This window comes from Pangasianodon hypophthalmus, chromosome 9 (assembly GCF_027358585.1).
Source record: "Pangasianodon hypophthalmus isolate fPanHyp1 chromosome 9, fPanHyp1.pri, whole genome shotgun sequence".
In the NCBI taxonomy this organism is placed as follows: domain Eukaryota; kingdom Metazoa; phylum Chordata; class Actinopteri; order Siluriformes; family Pangasiidae; genus Pangasianodon; species Pangasianodon hypophthalmus.
The window spans coordinates 11952377-11972923 of record NC_069718.1 but is presented as its reverse complement, the minus strand read 5'-3'; the positions used below and the strand labels follow the sequence as shown (position 1 = coordinate 11972923).

The following is a 20547-nucleotide window of genomic DNA, read 5'->3' as shown; positions in this document are numbered from 1 at the left end:
CACACAAATTCACAAACACATTAGTTTACAGACCACCTAAAAATTCCACCAAACTTAAGTGCAGTTGTGAAGTAGGATGTAGGTCTTTATGCATTTGTCTCTCCTAATGAGAGAGTAGCGATATCGGGATCAATACAGGCTTAAAAGCCTGGATCGCTTTTAGATCTGAGTCGACATTTGTTCCAGACTGATCCACTGACATGTTTTTGTGCAGTGTTCAGCAACAGATCGCAGATCCTGCATGAGAACATAGGGCACAAATTGTTTTAAATCATGTTGCTATCACTGTGTGAAGTTTTGCATAAGGACATCAGTATTAGAACAGCATCAGATATACACAGAGGTATTAAATTAAAGGGGGAAAAACGGTGGCTCTGTTATGTTGTGAGATATTTTGTTGGCATGGTTTGGCTCCACTTGTTCTCTTATAGGAAAGAGTTACTGCAAATCAGTGCAAAGTATTTCTGACACTTTTATCCTATGATGAAACATTTCTATCCTGATGGGAGTGGTCTTTTCCAGGATGACCCTGTCCCCATGCACAGGGTGAATGGTTTGATGAGGATGAAAATGATGTAAATCATATGCTAGTCATACTTGCTTCACAGTCACCATCTCAACCCAACTGACCACCTATGGAAGATTTTGGAGCAATGTGTTAGACAGCACCCTCCCAGTTGAGGGAATATCTTTTGGAAGAAACTTATTCATCCTTCCAGTACACCTCTAGAGACTTGTAGAATCTATGTCAACCCATAAATGTATGCATTGAAGATGTTTGAGTGGCTCATGGTGGCCCAATACCTTACTAACATACTTACTATAATCACTATATTGAGCAACAATGCCAAATGATTTATCTACAGAAATCCTTCACCATCTGTGACAATCGTATTCCACAGTAAGTCCACTAATCAAGCCTGTCGTCAGTGCGGTGTGTGTGTTTGTGTGTGTGTGTGTTGGGGTTTACAGTTCAGTCAGAGATCTTTAAATATAGAGTCGCTCCACTAGTACTGATGAAGGGAGTGGCTCATGTGAGGCCATTTTCCAATTGCACTAAGTACCAGAAATCTTGGCACTAGATAGCTGGAATGGTGTTGGTTTTTTCCCTTATACCACTAGCCCAGTGGCAAAGGTTTCAGTTTTACAGATTTTGGTATCTGCTCTAGATTAGCACCAATAGATTAAATGTGAAAAAAAAAACAATACAGTAATTTTCCATACTTCGTTTTCTTCTGTTTTACTGTTCTTCTCTGTCTGTCACCCGTTCACATATTTATTATTTCTCTATTTCTCTTTCAGACCAGCAACGATGCATCGCAGGCACACCACACTGAGGGAAAAGGGGCGTCGGCAGGCCATTCGAGGCCCGGCTTACATGTTTAACGAGCGTGGCACCAGTCTCACTACGGAGGAGGAGCGTTTCCTTGATGCTGCTGAATACGGAAACATCCCTGTTGTCCGAAAGATGCTTGAAGAGTGCAAAACCCTCAACTTTAACTGTGTGGACTACATGGGCCAGAATGCATTGCAGCTAGCTGTAGCTAATGAGCACTTGGAAGTCACAGAGCTGCTCCTGAAGAAGAAGGGGCTTGCGAGAGTGGGAGATGCTCTGCTGTTGGCTATTAGCAAAGGCTATGTGCGAATTGTTGAAGCTATCTTGGCTCACCCGGCATTTGCAGGAGGCCTGAGGCTAACGTTAAGTCCCCTGGAACAGGAACTTAGAGATGATGACTTTTATGCATATGATGAGGATGGAACACGTTTTTCACAGGACATAACGCCAGTGATTTTGGCCTCACACTGCCAAGAGTATGAGATTGTACACATTCTGTTGATGAAGGGTGCCAGGATAGAGCGGCCTCATGACTACTTCTGCAAGTGCAACGAGTGCACAGAGAAACAGAAACGTGACTCTTTTAGCCACTCGCGATCACGTATGAATGCGTATAAAGGGCTCGCTAGCGCTGCCTACCTGTCACTTTCAAGCGAAGACCCTGTACTCACAGCTCTGGAGCTCAGCAATGAACTGGCACGACTCGCCAACATAGAGACAGAGTTTAAGGTAAGAGCTTATTCAGCATTATTTGTTTTACTAATTAGGGTAAACTTAGCATTTTCTGCCCTAAATGACTTGAGTTGAACTTGAATGCAGTCCACGTGATGTGTGAAAGTGATCTGCTTCCTAGGTTGGGTGTTGCATGATGTAAATGCTGCCGTTTGATGAATGGCTTGGAATGAAATGTTGTGGACTGGTTCAGACAGCCACCTTTGACTGAAACACAGTCACAAATCACAAAAATCACAAAAATCACAAAACACAAATCAGTGACAAGCAAAAGCAAAGAGACACTAATTCTATAGATAATAAATCAAATAAATAAACATTCATTGATAAAAAAAGTATTGTATCTGCTCTTTTGTATTATCTCATACAGCAGAGGTGAATTATAAAACTCAGCTATCAGGCCAAGTGTGAAAATACGCCAAGACAACTGGAAGGAAACTAGACTAAAAAAGAAGAATGGTAAAAATATGGTTGGCTTGTTAATACAAGGTCAGTTACATACTTTGCCTGCCATGTTGTATTACTGACTAAATAGGATACATATTTGTTATCCTATTTGTCATACTTGAGAGCAATGTAAACTATTTCAAATTATTAACCCTTTAACTAAATGCACTGAGAAACACAAGGCTCTTATGGACATTCTGATACAAAATAGCTAGCTATTATCTGGGAAAAAATGTTAATGAGATAGCCAAGCATCTAATGTGAAGACGACCTGAGAGTAGCCATGACATTTACAATATTCCTGGCTTAGTAAATCCAGCCAGCTACATCTAGCCCATGTGCTAAATCAGTTGCCCCATCGTCTGTTTTGGCTAGCTATGTCGGCTTTCCCTGTACAACATTGGGTCAGTGTTGGCAAAGGAGCACTTTTAATAACAACTCTGCCAAAGTTGAACCAACACTAGCCCAATGTTGGCAAAGGAACACTTTTTCCTAACAATCCTGCTAACACTGGCCCAACGTTTATAAAGATATCACCTAGTTTATAAAAGTCTGTGCCACAAGACTTTCAGCCACCATTAAATCCACCATGCCAAAGTCACACTGTTGTTATGAAAAGTGCTTCTTTGGCAAGAGTGGGCCAGAATTGACAAGTTGAACTTAAAGATGGCTGAAAGTCTGGTGGCCCAACATCAGTTTGCTACCTCGGATGTTGTTGAAATCATTCAAGACAAAGCATCTGCTAAATGAATATGCGGTCTATCTAATGTCAGCCAAATTAATTATAGCAATTGATCTTAGTTTACACAGTAGAGATAATATAATGAGATAAAGAAAGCAAAGAAAAGTACACTAGCTAAATCCAGCTGATTTCCATATTGTGTATACTAGCCTATAAAACTATAGCTCATAATCCCTTGAGACATTACCAGTGTGTGATTTGTCAGACTTTGTCAGCAGCATGTTTACCTATTTTTGGTAACCCCATCATTAGTATCCACCATTGTTGTCCTGCTGAAATGGTTGACAGATGACCACCTCCTTCATAACACATTCTATACAGTCCCTCTGCAAAAGTTTTACTGACAGAAACATACTGAGCATCTTGAGAATTCTTTTTTTTAAGGAACAGCAGTAGTGCTTTGGCTTTTGCACATATTACCTTGTGCTATAAAAGATCTTTAAGCAATAGCTTTCTTTTTCTTTTTCCTGGTTCATTGTTGAAATTAAAAACCTTTGGAAACTTTAAAGATCATTTAAAATAAAAGACAATCAAGCCTACGACTTCAGAATAAACCTCAAGCAACCAACAGGTTCATACACTGGTACAGTAGACACATTCTTTCCAGTGAGATCAGATATAAACCTAATATAATATTGTTTTATTAAGCAAAAAAGGAGGGCCCAGTCAGTTGATTTGTCTTAATGAAATAAAATGTCTGTTTCATATTTTGAAATAATTATAAAGAATTTTAAAATTATTGCTCATGAAAATTTAAATAAAACTGTTATAGTACATACTCGGGACTGAAGTACTCTAGTATCACAGGGCCCCGTCTACACACATTTGCACCTAGAGGCAATTCAAAGAATGTTTTTCGGGGGTGGAAGGAAACCGGAGAACCCAGAGGAGACCTTGGGTGGAGAACATGCACAGAAACACCACACAGATGGTAACCCGAGCTGTAAGGTGGCAACGCTACCTGCTATGCCACTGTGCTGCCCCTTAGCAGATATTTGTAACAATATTAATCAAATCAGTTCTTTATTTGAAAACTAAATCTTTAAATCTGAGGGTTGCAAGTGGCAAATCAATGCACAATCAGGATTTATTTAAGTGTGTCTCCCGAACCGCATACTTCACCCTAAATAGCAAGTCTATTATGTCTAACAGTATATTTCAGACCAAGGGCCAGATGCGAGGAGAAGCAGCACAAAACACAGCTTGATGCGGCAGCAAAATGTGCTCACCGTGAGTCTGAACTTAACATTCAATTTTCTATGACTGTAGCTCATTACACCAACTGCGCCTGGGACCACCTAATAAATGCATTCTGTGTGAAGTGCAAATTGTGGTTTAAAAGCCACTGTGAAGTGGTGGAAAAGGTCAGCCATACAATCTTCAAAAGGCTTGCTAAAGAGGAATTACAAGTTTGGCATATACAGTATATGATAATGAAGAGCTCACGAATACAATCACAATGACAACAGGACATGTTTAAGAGAAACTAACAGTTTGTCTGTGTGTTTAACATCTCCATGCTGCTGTGCAAAGAAAAATATGGCAAGAAATCCCTAGGCAATTATATAGTTCAACAAGGAAACCTGATGGACAGGGATGTTTGGCTCTGACTTGCCATCTAGTTGATATCAATTTTAATCCTCCAGATGTACAAAAGGTTCTGCAGGTGAGTATGTGAACCATGCCAGTGAACCCTGTACATACCCACACTCGTAGTCAAGTATCAAGTATAAACCATGCTTCAGAGAATAGGGCACTGAAATTGAGTATATTCACTTGTCCCTGTGGTGGTATAGTAAAGAGTACTGACGAGTATCTTTAGTTAGAAGAGTGTAATTGTGAAGGAACATTATTTAGGTATATAATAGAACCACAAGGTCCATTGTTGTTCTTTTGAAGGGACACTTGCATTTTGAAGTTTGTACCTTTGGGAACCTAAAGAATGTAAAGTGTCTTTATTTCTGACAGTGCTCAGATGCCCTCAAAGCAAAAAAAAAAACAATCATTTTGATTTGTAGGTAAAGGGTAGGCTATGATGATGGGGTCTCTAAGGCTGTCACCTAAGTAAAAGCAATTGTTTACAAAATGTTTACTGTGAACCAGTCCTGATTACTGAGGAAAATGACATTTCACAAGTCAATATTCCAAGAGATGATCCCTAGGTACTCCAGGTCCAAATTATTGACAGACAACCCACTGGCTTGGACTTAGAGAACCTAGGGCTCGTCTCTAGGGGAATATTGACTCAGACTTGTGAAATGTCCACTATAGTCTACTCTGCTCCTCAGTAATCAAAAGGAGTTGAATGTACTTGTTTCTTAGTGGAGGTGAGCTGTGTCAACTGTGCATTCAACTAAAAGCATGTGAAAGGATTACAGGTTAATGCAGCTCCATTCATATGAAGCTCTATGAACAATAATCCAATGCTCTGTTTTGAAATGGCAAGCCATTTCCCAGGACAGACATTATCATCACCATGTCGCTCAGTTCTCGTCTCGGACGATGGCTATATGGAAGCATGTGCATTGAAGCATAGAAGCAAGGTGATGGATACTCAGAGAGTTAAGATACTCGGAGATTGTGAGACTTTTTTGCAGCGCTGTCTGCAAAATTGATGATCAAGATGGATGGTCTTGGAAATCCTTCAGCATGCCCAGTCCTGATTAATGAAACCATCCTTGATGGTTCAAAAACAATTTATTATAAAATACCATTAGAAGATCCCCCTCATTTTGCCAGCTCTCAGCAGCACCTATATGAAAGTTCACAGCATGCCACTCACATTTAGGTGGAAAAGGTTTCTAAATGATTGGATTTTGGTGCATGCTGGTTCCAGAGTGCAGTCACCCATCCAAAGGCACAGTCAGTGTGAAGTGAAATCCATTTGGTACCTTAGAATGTTGCAAGGAGAATTGCAGTGCTGTTCAATTAGTGGGCTGGGGTAATGTTATGGGGACATGAGATTTTTCAGGGACACAGCCAAAGGTGCTATCCAGTGGTCAGGCTCTTCTGTTGTTGATTTTTCTAAGCTCTATGGATGGTTCAAGGCCCAAACAAGTGTTCATTTGGTTCACTTTTGCTGCCAGAACAGCTGAGTAAAGAGAGTAATGATACGGTGGGTAAACATAATAACACTGAGGAAATGAAGGTCTCCTTGAGGGGAGAAAGCAAACAGAAGCTAAAAATTAAGTTGAAGGACAGTAGCAAGAAAGCTCTAAAATCTATTATAGGGTCAAGGAAATGGTAACACTGAATTCACAACTGAGCAACAATGTACAAAGAGGTCAAATATAATGGAATTAAGTGGCATTCAGAAAAAAAAAACTGTCCTGGAGGCTAACTGAGGACATTGCAGGGTTGCCAGCTTACAGGAATGAAAGCTTTTTAAAGTGGGTGGTCCCATAAAGACAATTAGTGCAATAAGCTTGTGTTCTGAGAGAATATAAGGAATTAACACCACCAAAAAGTATTTCCTTAAGGCATGTAACATAGACACAAATTATTAAAAATGTGATTGATGTAGTAACTTTCATGAAAAAGCTGGGCAGCCAGCTACTTACTATAGACCTTGCACAGTTTTCATTACACAAGCTGCTGTCACATGAACACATTAACAGCTCTAAATTATGTTAGCTACCAAACTCTCGTAGTCAACAATCAAAAAACTTAATCACATTTCCCAGAGTTTATGCCTAAGTCTCAACCTTGCTTCAGTGAATTTAAATGAACATCAGATTTGTACCTAAGTACTGTGGTTGTAATCATGAAGACTGTCTTATGCTCATCCCAGGACTCACTAATTCACAATATGCTCATACTGAACATCCTTTCAACACACTTAGCACTGTTTGACGTTATAGTATACAGTTGTAGTAGAGTAACGATTTTCTAATCTGGTGTCACACAGCAGAGGATGGGTTTGTCTGTTTTCTCTCATGGTTTTTTCTTTATGTTGGCTCAGGGAGTTTTTTTTTTTTTTGCCACTGTTGCAACTGCTCTCTGAGGATCTAAATATACATCCAGATTATTTGTAAAGCTGCTTTTATGAGTGTCTGTTGTTAAAAGCTCTATGCAAATAAAATTGAATTGAAGTTAAGTGAACATTTTACTGAAATGATCACATTCAACCATCAGCCAGTTAATTAGCAAAATGTTTAAGTAGATATGATAATTAATTTTAACCATCGTTTTGGATCTGACATTGATACATTGATACAGTTCATCTCACAATTTGAAGTCTTTGGCTGTAAAGTGTTTCACTGCTAAACAGGTACATCATTTTATCGGTGCTGTCAATTTATAGCCTCTCTTATGAGCTTCAGGTTACTATAGCTTACCATACCAAAAAAAAAAAAAATTGTCTAGCAAGGTCAGATAATTTGCTTTATCAGCAAGTGGTTTTATTTGACATGAACTCACAAGATATTTGGGTAGTCCAACTTTTTAGATTATGACAGGTCATTATTTTCACCTGTATAGGTCAGTATATTCACCTGCTACAGAGATATCACTCTTAGTAGTCAGTTAAGGGGTGGAAGCATATTTCAGAGAATACAGATGTGCATTCTAATATTTTAATATGCTCATTCTCAGTAGCGACACACCTTTTCAAATGTGCAATGAGTACCTGCAGATCTGTAAATGTACTTGCTACCTTTAGCTTGGTGCCAAATCCCAGGATATAAGCTTTACAAGGAAACAAATAGGAGATGATATGGTGAGATGATATCTGTGCAAATGTCCTGCTGAGCCGCTCTGCCAAACAGACGCTGCTCAGATGAATCTAGGAATATGTAATGAATCTGCTGTCCGCTCTCGTTCAGTGAAGTGATATGCTATTCTAAGAAATCTTTTTAAACAGTTCTCATTAAATGATCCTTGGGGAAATAGTGTGTTCATTTTTAATTTTCAGTTTTTTCTCTTTTTTTGCCACAGTTTGCTTACTGTTTTCTCCAAGCATTTGTTCATTGCTGCTTTTTTGTTTTTAAATTATTTTAACCCATCTGTTGTTGCTTCCTTTCCTTGAAATAATTGCATTTGCTTATCTCACAAGTGTATAATTAAGATACTTGGGCAACTCCTTCTTCATAATGTGTCTGTTCATGCCATATACTGGGTATATTTTACTATTTACACAAAAAAAATAATAATGATGAAAAACTAAGAGATTTTAGTACTTTTAAGGTTATACTGTTATACTGGCTCTAGTACCCGGTGTTAGGTCTAAATCATTTGGTTAATCACTTCTCCATCTCGCGTATAACCCAGTGGCATGCTAGAAAAAAGCTGTGATATCTGTTTTCACTAATATAATTTCTCAGGCAACCTCTGAGGTCTTAATGCTATTCCAGAGAGCAACAGTCTTGTTGATGAAGAAGCTGGTTGCCGTAGGCAATGTATCCCAGAGTTCTGCAGCATGTGCAGATGGAATGCCCTGTTTCAGCACTTACATCCCAAGTTATGATTAAATGAAAACAACTGTGGCTTACGTGTATTTCTCTGAAGTGATCTCATTATTCTAACCAATACAGCTTTGAGGGTTCTTGACTGGTCGGGATGTATCCAGTGAGCTTTGTGTGATCTTGTGAAATGCAATTACTTTTCACTACATAGAGGAGGTTGTGTCTCACAGCAACCGAGTGTGAAATGGCAGAAATTCTGTGTTTTATTCCTTAAATGATGTTGGCATAGTGCTCTCTAGATAGGTAATTTATTTGTAGAGGGCAAGAAATTAATTTTGAGTATCTATGCTGTGTGTCCATAATAAATCAATATTAAATCGGAACAGGCAAAGATGCATAAAGATCGATACACACAGTTTATAGACATGGAGCTTAACGATCATAATCCAAATATATGGGCGATTATGTAACGTTTTAATAGCAGGCAAAAACTCAGGAATCAGGACTCTGATGGATTCAGAACATTTTGACTGGTGTGGGACACAGACATAGGGGTAGCAATAGCAAAATAATAATAGTAATTTAAATTATTTGTGTAAATGCTGTAGTTTGACAAATTGCTTTTTGCCTTTTTAAGAACGTCTACAGATCATGTTGTAGCTACATGTGCTTGCTTTTCCATTTCTGAAGATTGAAACTGCACTGCTGCGTTATTAAATACAGTGTTACTGATGTGCATACTAATCGGGATTGGCAGATCATGTCTCAGAAGCACGGACTATTCTCAATCTAGTTGATCAGGAAATAAATAACATTGTGCTGCTATACTATATTATCCATCTATATTTTGCTACAGTTCGAGATGCTCTGTAGTCAGATGGGTTTTAACATGTGATTGGATTGAATAGTCAATGCAGTCTGGAACGCTACCTGGCCATCTCCTCCTTATATGCCTGCATGCTTTATACCGCTCCTAATTGGTTTAACATGGCAACATGGTGTATAAATCTAAAATTATGGATTGAATTAGAATAGATTTAATTGCCTTTTTTTTTTACCAGGGAGATGGCATCACTTCACACCCCTCTCAACTCAAGCCCTGTTTTTTTTTTTTTTCTTTGTGGGTAGAAGAAAACGAAAGGAAAGGCTCATTATGAACAAGCTGCCTGGAATGGCATGATCATTAAAAATGATGTCATGACTAAATATCACTTGTTCCTTACAATTCAAATTGAGCGATGACCTATCAGTTCTGGGGTGGCTAATGATATTTCAGCTCTGCCCCTGTAGGACTGAAGTGCTTGAGGCAGTGTTTTTTGGTAACATTTTATATGAAGTTCACCTACATAGTGAACATACACCTTCACATACACCTTTATAACATATTAATAAGAACTGCATACATTTATAAAGCAGTGTTCAAGTTTTTTTTTTTTAAACCCATGGCATTAGAGATTTTATGTGACTTTACATGAAAGAGAGAAGAGAAAACAGTTGACTGACCGAGGTTGTTACTGTATTTTTAAGTTATTAGTTTGTTATTTAAAAAAAAATACACAGAAAAGTATGAAAACGTGGGGCTGACTTCTCTCTAGCCCAGACTGTAGATTCATGCAGTCTGTCAGTGGGCTGATATATTTCTCTCCATCTCCATTTGGGCTGATATTTTTCAGGCTGCTTTGCTGACACATCCATAACATGTCATCAGCAGTGACTGAAATGGTAAATGTGAAATACAGTCACAGGTATAATGAACATGAATGAGTTGGATTATTTATTCTATCATTCTATTCATTCTTTTCCCCTAAAATGCCTTCGGAGGAGTAAATAACAGTACACAGACTCAGCACACATTGGCCAAAAAAAATACAAATCACACAAAAGGACAGATGACAGATAACTGTAAGTTCAGTGGGTTTTTTTTATTTAAATGAAAGAGTTGGTGCTTTTCTGTGTACCCTGTTTACTATTTGGCATGCATTGTTCAGCTCTAATACTTTGACTGTAAACCTATTGATAAATATTACTACTGGCTACTACTGGCCATCAATGCTAACAGTATGTTTACATTACTTTTATAAAGACGTACTGTAGAAGGTGTGCATAGTTCTTCAAAAAAAGGGGTATTAAATGCACAGTTAAGTGTATTTAAAGCATTCATTTGGGGCTTTCATATGAGCTTTGTAAGTAAGTGAAGATTCAAATGATGAAGTATTCAAATAATACTTAATAATTTTGAATGCAAATGGACCACTTACACTTAAGAGCACTTCAGAGCATTTAATCCCTTAATGCTTCTATAAAAAGTAGATACACTAAATACATTTTACAAATAAGATGACAGCTGGATACTGCAGAGGATTTCTCAATACTTCATGAGCGTGCTGTTCATAAGGACAAAATAAATAACTTCGAAGACAATTCTTTAAAAAATGACAGATACAACAGTCGAAACAGTATGGAATTGAGGGTTCTTCTATGTTTCATATAAAGACAACTTTATAAAGGTATTCATGTAATGTCACAGTCTAACATACATCCGGAAGTGTTGCTTATATAAAATATGAATGCAGTGATTATGAATGTGTTATGAAGGCCTAGTGTAGGTACAGTGTGAAATTCAGTGTTGCCATGTTTTAACAATGTTAAATGAGCTACATAATTTGGTTTTAAAGGCAGGGAAAACGGGGCTAAAATATCCCTACACATGACAGACCTCCTGTCAGATGCTGTATTGTATGACAGGCTCATTGTTCATGAGCCTGACATTTTCATACCCCATAATCCATCACACTCTACTCAATGACACCTTTCAGAGAGGTAGAAGCCTTTTTGGTAAAGTGAGAGAGACTGAAGCCTGAGGAGTATGAATAGAAAAGAGGATGCGTGAAATATCAGTGTAAGCTTATTCATCAGTTTATTAATGAGATATTTACATAAACTGGATTAGCAACCCTTTTAACTTTCCACAGTAAAACAATATTACTACTGCTTTATCACATGTAACTCCCCACTGGATGGAATTTATATTCACAACATTTACATGCATGATGTTATTATTTGTTTATTACTTGGAATGCAATTCAATTTCTTGTTATGTGTAGTTATATTTATGGAGACGACAAAATTCCCTTTTTTAGGGAGCAGTGGTGTGTAACCATGACCATAACCATAATCATTTTTTGGAGTGTGTTAACCACATGCTTAAAGGTCATGCATCCAATATTCATGTAATTCAGCAATACGCTTGCTTTTAGCTGTATGTCATTTGTCTTTCATGACATGCAGTGCTGTTCAGGTGGTTATATTTTTCTCTTTTTTATATGCATACTCACAATATAATGTAAAAGAACATCTATGGTTTAGATGTAGCATTTATGATATAGACCCCTTGCTATTGCAATGCAGGGCATACCTGAAAACTATGCTTTTCTTCTTTTTTTCAGTAGAACAAAATATACCTGGTGGAAAAGCCTATTCACTGAGAGGGAAAGAATGCATGGTGTGAAAGACTTCTTTCCTGACTTTACTGTATCTAGATGAACTTTGACCTGCAAATTCATAAGCCTCAGTCTTAGTCAATAGGAAACAAGACTGTGGTCTCTTTGGTCTGTAAAAATAATGAAGGCGTCACTAATTATTAAGTAGCAGTTACACCAGAACCTTGCCCTGCTATTTTCTTACCATTGCTTGGAGCACATCCAGGGAAAAAATTAGCTGGTTAACATTACCCCCGAATCCTCTCCAAAAATCACACCAAACATATACATACTGTTGATTTGTGCAACTCGATGGTATCACATGATCAGTTTGTCTACATGCTATCAAAATAATCTTCCTTCCATATCAGTATTAAAAGTGAATTTATAGACCAATTTGTATATTGTACTGAGGTTCAGATGTACAAATATCTACAAATACGTCAGTTAATCAACAGTAAATATCGTTTCCTACGGTTTGTAGACAGTTTATTATTGTGTGGACATGTGATTATTGTAAATTTTGTAACATTTGTATAAAGTAAGCATATACACTCAGCTGGTTGTTTATAAATCTAAACATTTCTGCAGATTATAATTAAATATCAGTTCTCTCAATGTTTGTTTCATCGTTTTTGCTGTTAGCATGAACCTGTCCATCGACATACTGTGTTGTGATAAAACCTTTTTTTTTCCTGCCTGCTAGGATTTTCTTGTTAGTAATAGTGGCACCTCAGATATAATCTACCATGAGTACTCTCTTTAATCTCTAATGAAATGCTACAGCACAGCTAGAGACTGGGAAAGCCTGTATGTGTGAGTGTGTGTTAGCTTGCATTATATATAAAGCTTATCTGCGAGGTGTGTGTGGTGTCAGTATGACCTGAGCTGCATTGTAGGCTGCATGTCTTCCCTAAAGTACTGGCTGTGTATGTATTATGGCTACAGAAGTCATTCATAGAAAATGGATTCGTAGGTTGTTACACTGAATTATACATTTCAGCATTTAGAGTCAATCATATTGTATATTAAAGGCCAGTTAACATCATACATGTTTCTAAAGCAGTATTAGACACACATCACATGCAGAACATACACATTAATTTTATCCAGTGTTTCATCCACAAGAGCTCCAGGAGTTCACTCTGCCTCTATTTAACTCTATAAAGATGCTTTTAAGCCTCACTCTTCTACTTTCTATACTCCGTGAATATATAATGATGTAATAATTGTGGAGCCTGTAGCTGTAAAGTGTACAATAATGATACTCATGCGAAAGCGAGCAGTGATGTGCCCAGATTATTAATCTTTGAATATTTCTTTTGGCACATCATAACTTTACTGACTTCAAAGTTACTTTCAAATATATTATTAATTTGCACCACCATTGTAATAATTTTCACCACCATTGTCATATTGTACATACAATATCTACAACATGACAATGATGGTGCAAATTGAGTTGAGATATGATTCATTAAGCATTAAGTGTAAATGAATTGTGAACAGGATTAATAGATTTTGAGATACAGTGGGGTCCAAAAGTCTGACACCACTGGTGAAAATGCTTTTCGTTCTTTTCTAATTTAAAATAATAAAAATTTTATATATATATATATATATATATATATATATATATATATATATATATATATATATATATATATATATATATATATATATATGCAGCTATAACTGGAGTGAAAAAATGAAAAGAATCTTAGAAATATTGACATGAATTTGAGAATTTCTTAGTTTTTGGTACGACACTGGACTGCACAAGTTTGTGTAAAACCTGACGATCCATATTAGATCAACCAGATTGTCTGAACACCTTTTTCAATGAAAACAATAAGGCTGAAGTCAAATCTGACCTTTTTTACAAAGAGGTTAACATGGTCAATATCACACATTTGCTTAAAATAAAAAAAAAATTGTGACCTAGAAACAGTGCAAAGTCTTAAATATTGAATATTCAAGACATCTCCTTTGTTTGTTTTTCAAACTTTCAAACTGTTTTAAAGAAAAATTCCAGATTTTCAATGTGGTCTCAGATTTTTGGACTCGTCTGTATGTGATTTGAGAATATCAGAGTTGAGAAGACAATTGGGGTAGCAGTGCTTATTTCAAGGGTGGCAGCTGTCACCCACAGCCACCCTGCTGACATGTTACGAGAGGTAAATAGGCCATCTAGGGATAAAATAATGACCCAGCTTTGCTGCATACAGATTTGCCCTGACAGTGCTGTGCCACAGGTGAATTCACTGATACAGTATTCACTCAGCTATATAAAATTTTCAACAGGAAGTTGGAATAGTTTGCATAAAACAAAAATAAGTGTTGTATGATACTGGAAATATGTCTCATCCCTGTACACACCTCATCTGTCCTCATCTACAGCTGCTATAAAGAATTCTTGACAGTGAATGTGCCAATGTGATCACCAGGTGGAGTCCCAAGGCCTTTATTTGTGCCAAGTGTAGTCTGCTAGAGAGTAAAGAATGTAGATTTAGACGTGTTTGGATACAGGGTGACTGGATTTTCTCTCCATGTCTGTTTACTACTGCCAGTTGCTCATCCACATCAGCGCATAACTGAGGAGCATTTCTCCCCGGGGCTCGCACCATGATGGACGGACCAATATGCACATGGAAAAGGAGACTAGTCAGAAGGCTTTAAGTGAATACCAGAGAGGGGAAAACTAAGCCAAGAGTATAAGCGGATAGAAAAGGAAGAGCAGAACATGTTTTTAAGTTCTATCAGAAAGTTACGAAGTTATTTTCACAATAGCTGCATGAGGAAAGCAGGAAAGTATCCAGATATATAAAACTAACATCACAACAGTGTCATACAAAAAATATGTAAAAAAAAAATTTGTGCATTCTAAAAGAAAGTATAGTTTTTTCATTTTTGATCAAAAATATTTTATAAACAAATTTCAGTCAGCCCATCTCTTCTGAGTTTATTTAGCAAGTACAAGATAACATTCTACACACTTTTGTTCATTGGCAGATACTGATATTAAAGGTCTTCCAAATTTTACCTAATTATTGTAATAATTAGTACTGTGCACAGTTATATCAATATTATTCAGATATTTATTATGCTTTACAGTGACAATAAGTCAAAGAGGAAAATATGATAACGAAATGCCACATATTTTTGAAAAACTGGAAGCAGGTGGTTTTTACTCTCATGCAGACAAGTCAAATAGGAAGCTTGTTGGATAAAAGAGCATTAATACCTTTTCAGTAACATTTATTACAACTCATTTTACACCAGGAGTCACATTGCACACAGCCTAGTCACTAATTTATGAGACCTTGTTGCTGCATGAGGCACGTTCAGCTGCTCTGAAAATGAAAATGCTTTTCATTTCATAATGACCACTGCTCTCATGTAAAACATTCTGTACTGACAGACTAATGTATACATTCATTACCAGGTATGATCACATAAATGTCATTAATCCAATGAGATTTTCACTTCTAATCTGTGTGGCAGTCTATAACAGTGTGCTGTGATGTCAGTTAACCTTCATAAAAGTTAGCTGACATCACAGCACACTGTTATAGACCGTTTGTAGGCTGAAATACTGAGCTGATATTCAGGAAAGCTTTTTCAGTGTGTTTATCTTACATCTGTCAAACACATAACCATGGGCACCGCTGCCGTCAGGAGGAAAGTTTAATTGCTGTGGACAACTGATCCTTGATTACACCACATTAAAGATGTTTTTTTTTCATTCTCTGTAGTTAATCATATATGGGGTTATTAACTCTTATAAATATTTACATTAAGGCAGAAGGCACATCCCATGCAATAACTGTTTAATCTTTTTCTCAAAGCTTGCTGTTGAAACTTCTCTTTTTCCCTCAGCACTAGTTGGCGTTGTTTTGTGGAAATCATTGCTGGTTTGACTGGGAGAGCTATATGGACAAACTCTGTGTAGTGTCTTCCTATTTAATTTTTTTTTCTCTCTGCATGACAACCTACTCTTTCTTTCACCTACTCTTCCTTGCAGAAGACTTGTAGTTCTGAGATATTCTTTGGCTGTCTTACATACAACATTACATAAGATGATGTTCACGTCAGGGGACTTGTAGTAGTTTATTGGTGGATAATGAGGTACACTATATTGCCAAAAGTTTTGGGACGTCTGCCTATACATGCACATGAACTTTAATGACATCCCATTCTTAATCCGTAGGCTTTAATATGGAGTTGGCCCAACCTTTGCAGCTATAACAACTTCAACTCTTCTGGGAAGGCTTTCCACAAGGTTTAGGAGTGTGTTTATAGGAATTTTTGACCATTCTTCTAGAAGCGCATTTGTGAGGTCAGACACTGATGTTGGGTGAGAAGGCCTGGCGCAGTCTCCGCTCTATTTCATCCCAAAGGTATTCTATCGGGTTGAGGTCAGGACTCTGTGCAGGCCAGTCAAGTTCCTCCACACCAAAATTGCTCAACCATGGCTTTATGGACCTTGCTTTGTGCCCTGGTGCGCAGTCATGTTGGAACAGGAAGGGGCCATTCCCAAACTGTTCCCACAAAGTTGGGAGCATGAAATTGTCCAAAATGTCTTGGTATGCTGAAGCATTAAGAGTTCCTTTCACTGGAACTAAGGGGCTAAGCCCAACCCCTAAAAAACAATCCCCCCTCCACCAAACTTTACACTTGGCACAGTGCAGTCAGGCAAGTACCCTTCTCCTGGCAACCTCCAAACCCAGATTCGTCCATCTGATTGCCAGACAGAGAAGCGTGATTCGTCACTCCAGAGAACGCGTCTCCACTGCTCTAGAGTCCAGTGGCGGCGTGCTTTACACCACTGCATCCGACGCTTTGCATTGCACTTGGTGATGTAAGGCTTGGATGCGGCTGCTCGGCCATGGAAACCCATTCCATGAAGCTCTCTGCGTACTGTACTTGAGCTAATCTGAAGGCCACACGAAGTTTGGAGGTGTGTAGCTATTGACTCTGCAGAAAGTCATGGCGACTTCTGCTCAGTGTGCGCCTCACCATGCGCTGACCCCACTCTGTGATTTTACGGGGCCGAGTTGCTGTCGTTCCCAATTGCTTCCACTTTGTTATAATTCCACTAACAGTTGACTGTGGAATATTTAGTAGTGAAGAAATTTCACGAATGGACTTGTTTCACAGGTGGCAACCTATCACGGTACCACACTTGAATTCACTGAGCTTCTAAGAGCGACCCATTCTTTCACAAATGTTTGTAGAAGCAGTCTGCATGCCAGGGTGCGTGATTTTATACACCTGTGGCCATGAAAGTTATTGGAACACATAAATTCAATGATTTGGAGGAGTGTCCCAAAACTTTTGGCAATATAGTGTATGATTTGGATTATTGTCCTGTTAAAGAGGTCAGTCTCTTTTCAGCTTCAGTAATGATATTCAAAGCTGATATTTACTGGAATCCATTCTTCCATCTAGCTGTGCAGTGTTCCCTGTGCCACTGACTGCCACACAACCCCAAAGCATAATAGTTGCCACACAACCCCATGTTTAATAGTTGGTGTTCTTTTCATCAAATGGTGCTCCTTTTGTCTCTAATCATACATTTGGTGATTGTGGTCAAACAGTTCCATTGTTACTTCATCACTCATCAGCACTTGTTTTCAAAATGCCTCTTCTCCCGCTGTTGTTTTGCATACTTCAGCAGTTAACTGAGAGATGGCAATTTGGTGCAGCGGTTAGCATTTCCATCTAACAGTTCCTGGGTGACTGGTTTAATCCTGAGCTTGGGTTATTGCCCGTGTGGAGGTTTGCATGTTCTCTGTATGTTTATGTGGGTTTCCTCCATGTATTCTGATTACCTCCCACTGTCCAGATAACATGTGTAGGTGGACTGGCTATGCTACAAATTGCCCCTAGGTGTGTGACGGCCCATCCAGGGTGTATTCCTGCCACACTGCCGGTTACTGAAGATGAATGGTTAAATGAATTGTGTGGGGTGACTGTAAAGTGAATTGTAATGCATTACTATACTACGGCGCTGATAAAAACTAACCACAGTGAAAATCCCAGATGTCTTAATGAAATGCAGTTGTGCTAAAATATGAGAACAGTGTCTTTCACTAATCACTGTTGACAGTAGGATATGGTTTCAGAGACCTTTAACCATGACTCGTCACAGTTTCTTTTAGTATATTGCATATACTGTATTTTTTTCTGGTGTGTGAAGTGTGTGTTTAAATGATATACAGTACATTCAGCTCACAGTTACTAGAGAATAAAACTGAAGTCTTTAATTATTCAAATATCACCAGCACATGCAAAACATTATGCATATCTCCATCATTATACATGCATTTATCTCTGATTCAGTTACTTCTGTTGCAGTAAAGAGTATTGTTTCAACCTATTATATCTGTTTAATTCATACAGACAGAGTTCATAATACTTCTCCTAGACTCCTAGGATTTGGTTTCTGTAGAGAAGTCCATTCCAAGGCAAGGATAAAGTGTCAGCAGTCAGACAGATACATGCTTTCTCTTTCTCTTTCTCTTTCTCTCTCTCTCTCTTTCTCTCTTTCTCTCTCTCTGTCTCTGACTATATGAATTTGTTTTCGGTGCTGGTCATCAGTCAGGATGGTGACATTTCTCTGTATCTTTGGTATATACAAGCAAGAGAACTGTAATGACTCTAGAAGCTCATTATGGGATACTTTATGAAAAAGAATGTGCAGGGAACTGTAATGAGATGGGTGAGCTTGTGTAACGAGGCACTCAGGAAACTTTTTCACCTTTTGTTCAACTCACTGCTACGACGGAATGTAGCAGTATATTATAGATAAGCATGGCACAGCTTGGTTATTCTCTGCACACTACGAAAGCGGTGGATTGTATCAGACATGTACAGTTTCTTTTTCTGTTGGGCAGATGAATATTAAACAATGTGTACTGGAAATTATTTTTATATGTCATAAATGTGCCTGAATTCAAGTAGCAAGAACAAGGTCATGATGGAATCAGATGAAACAAGATACCTTGGAACTATGCATTTATAAATAATACCTGTGGGGTTTTATAATAGATGAACCTGCTTGCACTCTGCTGGTGTCTGTGTAAAACTAAATCACTTCCAACTTTCTCATGTCAGTCAGTCAGTTCTAACATCTACAGTAATTGTCTTCTACCCTGTCTCTCCACTCCTCTGCAGAATGATTACCGTAAGCTATCCATGCAGTGTAAGGACTTTGTGGTGGGGGTGCTGGACCTGTGCCGGGATACGGAGGAGGTGGAGGCCATTCTGAATGGTGATGTTGACCAGAAGCCACCCTCAGAGCACCAGCGGCCCTGCCTCAGCCGCGTCAAACTCGCCATCAAATATGAAGTTAAGAAGGTCAGCCTCACACGTCAACATGGCCAGAAAAGCAGTGTTTGTGTGGGTGTATAGATAATAAAAATGTGCTCTTTCCTTGGGCCAGTGTAACATACAGATAGGGATATGTGGATCCATATGCAGAGATTTATCAACAGTACAGATGAGTATGAAAGAAATGAAGACAAAATACAAGACAGTAAAAAAAACAATATTTCAAAATCATAATCAGAGCAGCATTAACAAAAATAACCACATACAAAATCAAAGTCAAAAGAAAAAATATTCATTCATTCATTTGTTTGTTCATTCATCTTTAGTAATTATTACCCTGGACAGGGTTGTGGTGGATCTTGAGCTTATTAATTTTTAAACATTGCACAAGGCTGGGACACACACTGAATAGGATGCCCTATAACATGTCAAAGAACTTACTAAGAAAATAGCTAGAGAACTAATAAATTCATTCAAAACCTGACTAAAATTATGTGCTTTGTCTAGTTTTAGTACGAATAGTGAGCTCACCTTAGGAAGTTCAGCAATATCTAGTGTTTTATTAATAGCCAGCTGATGTACGCACCTTCAAATATGTAAGAGTTCTTTGGTTGTACCTCGTGGGGGACCTGGAAGGGTTTTATGTATAACTGTACAACAGTATTTTCCTATCAAAAAGGCCTTCAGGTAGAACCCTTTTATGACACTAAAGAAGTAAGTATCCAAAGAACATAGTGAAGTAAGTAGTAAAGCCAACACTAAACACATCCTGTCCTGTTAATTGTGTAGTGATCGATGTGGGGAAAATGTACTGTATTAATATAGACTTCAGCAGCTAACTTAATCATAACAGCTTTAGTAGAATACAAGTTTACTAATATCAGCAACAATGACATCATCTTTTTTTTCTCAAATTTTGAACATTTCTCGTAATTTGAATATAATATATTTGGTAAAATAACTTGGATAATACTGTACCAGTGTTATGATGTAACACTGGTGTGGTCTGTAGGGGTACTTCCTTAGTATCAGAGTTATGATGCATTTTAAATTGACCTTATGAATATGAAAATA

At 37.9% G+C, this 20547-nt stretch overlaps 1 protein-coding gene across 1 annotated transcript in view; it reads left to right on the top strand.

The window, feature by feature from the left end:
- The window catches only part of trpc7b (transient receptor potential cation channel, subfamily C, member 7b), an 80221-nt gene that overhangs the window by 10940 nt on the left and 48734 nt on the right, over nucleotides 1–20547 (top strand). The window contains exons 2-3 of the mRNA XM_026919526.3: nucleotides 1303–2065; nucleotides 19318–19500. Coding sequence (XP_026775327.1) covers nucleotides 1313–2065; nucleotides 19318–19500 — 936 coding nt within the window. The 5' untranslated portion in view covers nucleotides 1303–1312. The remainder of the gene's footprint in view (nucleotides 1–1302; nucleotides 2066–19317; nucleotides 19501–20547) is intronic.